The sequence below is a fragment of the Polyodon spathula genome, chromosome 12 (genome assembly GCF_017654505.1).
Source record: "Polyodon spathula isolate WHYD16114869_AA chromosome 12, ASM1765450v1, whole genome shotgun sequence".
NCBI classification, from domain to species: Eukaryota; Metazoa; Chordata; class Actinopteri; order Acipenseriformes; family Polyodontidae; genus Polyodon; species Polyodon spathula.
Genome location: NC_054545.1, coordinates 20457644 through 20465721, shown reverse-complemented (window position 1 = coordinate 20465721; position 8078 = coordinate 20457644). Strand labels below are relative to the sequence as shown.

General features: G+C 40.6%; 1 protein-coding gene across 1 annotated transcript in view; it reads left to right on the top strand.

Moving 5' to 3' along the window:
- Window positions 1-6453: 6453 nt before the first annotated feature.
- Window positions 6454-8078, top strand: part of LOC121325051 (endothelial cell-specific chemotaxis regulator-like) — a 17941-nt gene continuing 16316 nt past the window's right edge. Inside the window, exons 1-3 of the mRNA XM_041267364.1 lie at window positions 6454-6599; window positions 7611-7715; window positions 7927-8052. Of these exons, the coding sequence (XP_041123298.1) occupies window positions 6530-6599; window positions 7611-7715; window positions 7927-8052 (301 nt within the window). The 5' untranslated portion in view covers window positions 6454-6529. The remainder of the gene's footprint in view (window positions 6600-7610; window positions 7716-7926; window positions 8053-8078) is intronic.

Sequence of the window (8078 nt, the reverse complement as noted above, 5' to 3'; positions counted from 1 at the left end):
ATTTTGTGCCAAAGCACTATTTTTTGCGAGGGGATTGTGCAAAGATCAAAGATCTGGCCCATCATCTTGCCACAAAAATATGTCAACTTGGTTACTAATCACAACTTGTATGCATTTCAATGTCATTCTGACAAGGAAGATGATGATGAAATCACTGTTGAGGAAACAATCAACAAAGAACAACCTCACGCCAAAGAACCTTTGCTACGTAAGGTTCAACCGGATGAAGAGGCTGTCATTTACCACAATTACACAATATATCCCATACACAGTGAAAGAAAGAAAGGTACAGCTACTGATCTTTACCAAATGCATCACATACAGGATGACGCTCTAGAAGACTTGGACTCCTAAAGGAGGTGAATGGACCAGGGTTTGCAAACATGCCCATCAGTAGGACCTGTCGCATGAGATCCTGTCAGTGCATCTCGGTTCATACACAAGTTCTTGCATTTTATTACATCCCCAAATGGCCCTCTGGGGAAAGTAACACATTACTTTTGGCACAGAAAGTTCCAGAGTTGTGGAATGGAACACTTCCTCATGCTTCTTTGGGTGGAAGATGCACCACTTATTGGAGTTTCCCCCAACTCACAAATTGCACAGTACATTAATCAACATGTCACCTGTACCATTCCAGATGACGTGATAGCACCTGTACTCAGAGACCATGTCTTGAAATGGCAGCAACATAAATGGAACAAATACTATCTAAAGTCCAAGAAAATCAAAAACAAAGTTGTGGTAGTTGGTCACTTTGGATTTCCCAGAAAAGAACAAACAGTGGTGGTAATCCAAGATGTGGCTGAGGCCACTGCTGGCCGGAAAGCACTCAAACCTCAATGCAAGCTCTATGATCTACCATAGAGTGGTAGAAGTCAGTGCTGAAGTCAGATCCAATGATTACAATCCAGCCATTTTGCTAGCTTGGGAATGCAATATGGATATTAATTTCATTGGTGAACAGCCCTCAACTGCTACATTACAAAATACCTCTCAAAACTTGAGAAGAGTTTTACCCTTGGCATCATGAATGACATCAACTCAAACAAGTCTCTGGCCAGTAGACTGTGAAATGTTGCACTCTGCAGCTTGTCCAACAGGCTTACCTCTCTATGGCACAGATCCGCAGACAACCATCAAGTGGATTGATGTATCAAAGGTTTCTAGCTGCCGGCTGAAATCCAAGGAACACATTGACATGCTAGCAAAAGAAAACCCTGACTCAACCGACATCTACTTTCCTTCCTGGATTGACTCATACTACCCAAAACGTACAGAGGCTCTGCAAGACATAAGCTTCTATGATTTCATTGCATGGCATGATGTGGTGACAGAGAAGCCTAAAATGTTTCTCTTGGGATATATCAAAAAGAGAAGCACATCCTACCTAATCAATCATTACATTACAATGTACAAGACTAACCAGAGAACTACTTTTATTCTATCCTATTTTTGAAGCCATGGAAAGACAGAACAAACCTTCTTCCTGGAGGGTGCCATTCCTATGTGGAAGACTTCCATGCTTGTAGGGATAGCCTTCAAAAAACTATGTCTATCATGACCAATTCAAACAAATAGATGCAGCTGATGAGGAGTTAACCAAACTAGTAGAGCAGAAATAAAAGGAAATAGAGGCTGAAGAGGACAACAAGCTTGAAACAGAAGGACCTGAAAATCAAGTTCACTTTGCTCCTCTGCGGGCTGCAGAGGCAATGGCTGAATTCAGAGATGTGGTGGCACAACCTCTTCTACAAAATGTAGAAGACATGCTCAAGCACCTTAATAAAGATCAGCAGAGAGTGTTTGATCACACTGCCAAAACAGGGAAGACTTTTCTCATTCAAGCTGTCACAGCATGGGTGAAACAAAGCCTGGAAAAAGAAGTGCCAATCAAAGCACCCACTGGAGTTGCAGTTCACAATGGGATGACGAATCACAGACTACTAATGCCTGATGAGGTACTGCAATTCCTTCATACAGACATGCAAGATGTGACCCACCTCATTATTGATGAGGTGTCCATGATTCCCAATGTCACCTTATTGTACATCCATCTTTGTGAGCTAATGATGGCTGTTTTGGAAAAATCAACATCTTCTGGGGGATATGCTATAGCTTCCACCTGTGCATCAGAATGCACCCTATGTGCCAGTTACTCAAGAGAAATTGAACTCACACTTAATATGCACCAGAAACAGGACAGAACTTTTGGTAACCTCCTTAACCGTGCTCGCCTCCGAGCCATCAAAAGCCACCAAAACCTGGAAAGAGGAGATATTTCCAGCTACAAAAAACAAATGATCAAACACATGAAAGTCTCAGATGACAAAGATGCAAGCTCAATGCCTGTAACCAGAGCCAGACTGCCATGCTTGATCATATGCCTGGAGAGGACATTCATTTTATGGACTGTGGACTGCCCTTGTAGCTTCCAGAGAAATGTGCTGAAAAAAATAAACACCTACAAGGCTGACTGTAGTCATACAGCCGGACTGGAAACTACAAGTCAAAATAGGCTGCAAACTAATTTGCAAGAACATTGACATTGCAACTGGTCTCATCAATGGGGCAATAGGGAAATGCCAAGCTGTTTCCTACTATCTGGAAAAAAAAAAGTATGGTCAAAACCATAACCAATGATTTGGCTTTGGGTACCCAAACCAGACAGGACTGTTACAAAGCGACACAATGCCAAGTTTACTGTTGTGCAGAAGAGCAAAATTACTGTGGACAACAGGAATTACCAACTATCTTTCATAACCATACACCAAGGACAGGGTATTACTTCAGGACACTATGTGTCTCTTCTTGCTGTGGGTGCTACTGGAAAATGGGTGTGTGCAAATGATGCACTCCTTGAAGTCAAACCATGGCCAAGAAATGCAAAGGACATGGATAATGCCTTTTATGAAGAAATCTAATGCTTTACAAATGCCTTACATTGGCCTAAGTTCATAACACCTTGTCACAAAAATGGCCGGAGTGTGGGACGTCCGACCAGAAACAGGAAAATAAACAAAGAGAGAGATGGATTTTGGTGGAGCTGAGCGAATGGCTTCGCTCAGCATTTAATGAGTGACCAGAACAATCAGAAAATAAACGGTTGTAACAATACAAAAACAGGACACGGCACATTCGCCAAAATAAATAGACAAACAAAACACGGTGAGCAGATATTTTCTTACTACTACGACTACTATTATTATTATTCATATTACCTCCGTCTCCAATCCCGTTCGCCACTCACCAAACACACAACCCCGAGTATGTGAAAACATGCTGCTTTTATGCAGCTATACCAAGACTCAATTGCTAATCAATCATTCAATTGGAGTCTCGGTACAACTGCATGTGAATTAATAAAGTGCAATTCCCCATGCTCACATATTACTTTTTACTTGCACGTGAAGTGCTGTGCAATCCTCGTGCCTCAGTACAAATATACATTTTAAACAATTGTGTTACATAGACCCGTTTATATCCCGTGTACCAATGAGTATACACACCAACATTAACACACAACAGATAACACAAAATACACACAGGGGAGACACTTTGCCACACACCTCTATAATTTTCAGCATTAAAATGGGTTAGTATACTACCTTTTATCACTGACATCCATGTGTACCTTTTTAACCATTCATGACATTGTAGTTTTGTACCTACATAAATATCAATATATTTAATACCTACCAAAATAAAATATTGTCTTCACCACTGATGGATGTTCATTTGCAACCAAAAGACTACAATGTTTACACTTTCAGTACTGTCCAAAAGTCCCTTCTACCATTATTTTACTTAAAAATATTTTCTTAATTCTGTTATATTACTCTTCTTATTACTTTCTTGTCTTGTCTGTCTGTTTACCAGACACATTCTCTAATATATTTCCCTCGCTTTATTCCTTATTTGATGAAGTAAAAAAAAGAAGTGATATCTATAACAAAAACATTGTCAATGTAAAAAAAAAAACAAGTTAGAAAAATGCAAGAGCCTTTTAAAGTGGTGATATCAAACACAAGAGCCTAAGTTAGGCGAAGCAATTGGGGCAACCCTGTCAAGCATCAAGCAAATAGGCACAATTGGAAAGGTCCTGGGGCCCAAGATTCACACAATTGTTGATTCTAACTTGGCTTCTTTTTTGATTGCTCCACTTTACAGTGAAATACTTCAAGGTGATTGTGTCCATTCCCTTATCAGCTCAAAAGTCACATCTGCAAAAAAAACCTTGACGATGCTCCAACACCCCAGCCCTGGATCTGCAATACCTGCTTGTAACAAAGTGCCCGCCCCTGTGTATATTATCTGTTATGTGTTGCGTGTGGTGTGTTTAAATGTTGGTGTATAGACATTGGTACACGGGATATAAACGGGTCTGTGTAACACGAGTGTTTAAAAATGTATATGTGTATTTAGGCACGAGGATTGCATAGCACTTCACGTGCAAGTAAAATGTAGTAATATGTGAGCACGGGGAATTGCACTTTATTAATTCACGTGCTGGGATTCAAGTGAATAATTAACTGGTAATTGAATCCTAGCACAATAGTATATATAGATGCACGTTGTCACATACTGGCGGTTGGGTGTTCGGTGAGCGGAGAACGGGATTGGAGACGGAGGAAATTAGTAGTAGTAGTAGTAGTAGTAGTAGTAGTAGTAATAATAATAAGAAGAAGAAGAAGAAGAAGAAGAAGAAGAAGAAGAAGAAGAAGAAGAAGAAGAAGAAGAAGAAGAAGAAGAGGGGGAAGTATCCGCTCACCGTGTTTGTCAGTGTCTGTCCGTGCACCGTTTTGTTAAGTTTAGTCTGTTTTCGTTTGTCTATTTATTTTGGCATAGAGTGCCGTGTCCTGTGTTTTTCGTGTTTGTGTAAACCTTTTATTTTGTATTAAACCGGCGCCAACAGGCGTCTTCATCACTTCATTTCATCCGTCCTGTGTTTTGTGTATTTCATTCCTTTTCCTGGTTCTGACGCCGCCCACTTCGGCCGTCTTTGTGACACTGCTCCATACACTTACCTTGCATTCTCATTATCCCTTGCACTTGTTCCCATTATAGGTCTTGTTCATCATCTTCATTGTTGGAAATATATTGCTTCATGCTCTTTCAGGTATTCTTGTATGTATGGGCTAAATGTCCATGTGTGCTCTGATCTACCTGTTCATTACCTGCATGTTGCACCTGTGATGAACAAGGATAACCAAGAACACTTCAGTCTGTGTTGAGCACTTTCCTTGGCACATGTGTCTCAGCATCTTTATTCTGGTTAAACCCAGCTGATAAAGGAATGAGCATTTCAATGTAAAGTGGAGCGATCAAAAAAAGAAGCCAAGTTAGATGCAACAATTGAGTGAATCTTGGGCCCCAGCATCTTTCCAATTGTGCCTATGTGGGATGGTGAGGATCAGGAGGTTATACATGTACAACAATATTAGCTTGTGAAAGGGATGGATGCAGGGGTGACGTCAGACCAGGAAAAGTAACCATATCAAAGAATGGTGGTGCAAACTGAGACTCTATAGCGCTCAGCTTTTATTAAACAAAATGATTTTTGTTTTACAAAAAAGCACTGATACAAACAAAAGGGCACGTGGGCCAAAATAACTAAACACAAAATAACTGACAGCACGGCGGACACTTGGGAGATGACGGCTCCAGACTCCCAGTCAGCGGTACTTCTGGGCCCCCAGGGAAAGACAGCTCCAGGCCCTCCTGTATTATAAAAGTGAGAGACAGTGGCAGCTCCAGACCCTCCATCAACGACAGCTCCAGACCCCCCCGACAGCAAGAGTGCCAAACCCTCAGGAGGTGAACTCGGGAGTGGAGCCCCTGGCCAAAAAGGCAGCAGCGGGAGCTCCACTTCTCCCTCTTACTCTGTAGACGGCGGCTCCCTTTTCTTGGGCTCCGGCCCCAGAATTTCCTGGCAGAGCAAATGCTGCTACTATATAGCAGAGAGTGAGGATCAGGAGGTTATTCATGTACAACGATGGTAAAATTAGCATGATATATTGGGATATATCTCCAAGAAGTACTCCAGTCCTTTAACCTTCTATTGACTTACAGTAGTATAAAAACACCTCAGTCATTTATTTCACGGTCTCTCTCTCAAGATGTTTTTTTTTTTGTTTGTTTTCTGAATTTTCGTCTTTTAAAAAATAATTTAAGACGGTGGTAAACAATTCCAAAAATATGCACCGTTCTGCTTTAAATAGGAGTTAAACACTGGAGCATTTCTGAATGTTATTTTTATTTAGTCAGTTCCTAGTTGGTATTCTTTGTTTTACTGTAAGTATAAATGTTTACTGTCTGGAAATGTGGGAGCCATAATGCAGTGACGTGCTTTGAAGAACGATAGCTCACACCCTTCTGAATCACAATGTGAATGTTTTCCCAAGTAAATTCAATCTGTTTCCTCATATTCTTTAGCAGGAAGCCCTAATATGAGGAGCTCAGAATCACTTCCACCTTTTCCAGTGAAGTAAGAGCAGCACAGACTGGGTTTAGCCTGCTCCCTGAGAACATGTACATGGGAAGGATGGATCTGCAGGCCTGCATTCTCTTGTGGATCATCTGTTTTAATGTTTCCAAAGGTAGGGTCCATTTCTTTTTCTCATTCTCCTTATAAAGCAGCGTGCTGTGTGCTTGCAACTCTAAGACCACCCCGAGGTCGGTGTAACAAGTGATTGTAGAAAAAGGAATAATGGAAAAAGATTTTATTCTGAATTCTCTGTATCGGATGTAAATTGTTTCCTGTTTTCAAGTGGTATAAAACATAACATGTCCCATTTATTGTGAAAAACAATCATTCAAGTTCATTAAACTACTGAAGCTGAAGCTTTGTTTTTTTATCTTCTTTTCCCTTGTACATAACATTGAAATGAACCTCAGCAAAGTAGAATATGCTAGGCTTGTAGTAACATTTTTGGCTTGTAGTAGAATATGCTAGGCTTGTAGTAGAGCATTCTAGGCTTGTAGTAGTAGCAAGCTAAGCTTGTAGTCATTGACATTGTCTTTAAATCAGAGTCTTCAGGAAATCCTCTGCAGTCTGACCCTGTTGAGAGCCATTTCCTGGAAGTTACAGCGCGGTCACAGTATAAACTGAGACCTGTGTGAAAAGGTTTGCATTGTAATGTGTAAGTGTAAAGGCCAGTGCAGCAGGGCAGAGGCCCTGCACATCTAATAGAGTACAGTACATATTGCATGTTTGTTGCGTAGTTATTGTAAACACTGTACCGTGTTTGTGTTGAACTATAGGGATCCCTGCATGGTGTTGTACAGTAGATATGAGGCTCTAAATCGTGGTGTATACAGTACAGCTGTACAGTAGATATGAGGCTCTGAATCATGGTGTGTACATTATAGCTGTACAGTAGATATTTGCCACTGAATTGTGTTGTGTACAGTATAGCTGTACACTAGATATGAGCCTCTGAATTGTATTGTGTACATTATAGGTGTACAGTAGATATGAGCCTCTGAATTGTGTTGTGTACAGTATAGCTGTATAGTTTAGAGAAGGTGTCAACTGATGTTTTCAAAATTGGCTTTACTGTGGACCCTAGTAAATGTACAATAAGCAGTTACTTTTCATTTCGTTTCAGGTTTAACTTTGAACCCTACAGAGATAATGTTCAACACTACAGCTACCACAGATACAAGGAATGTGACGACTCCAAGTCCAACCCCATTAGCAGCATCTACAGCAGGTACAGGTATCGCCCATCCAGAACAACTGGGATCACACTATTCCAGTTGTATATTAATCCATGCCTTTTACCTGGGTTTGACTCTGTCTCAAATAAGTATCTTCTTGTACTTAATGTCTTATCTATCTATTTAAATATCTAAATGTGTTTGTTTTATTCTGTCTGTCTGCACTTACCTTTCAAACCATATTCATGACTTTTTTTTATACAGCCAATGTAGAAACATCAACACAGACAACAAACAAGGCTACATCGTGTCCCTCCACTTGGACTGTAACCCCCACTCTACAATCAGCAGTCACTTCAGCTCTGTCAGGGCCTTCCTCAACCACAATAGGTAAGCTTTGTGTAACTTGGATTATT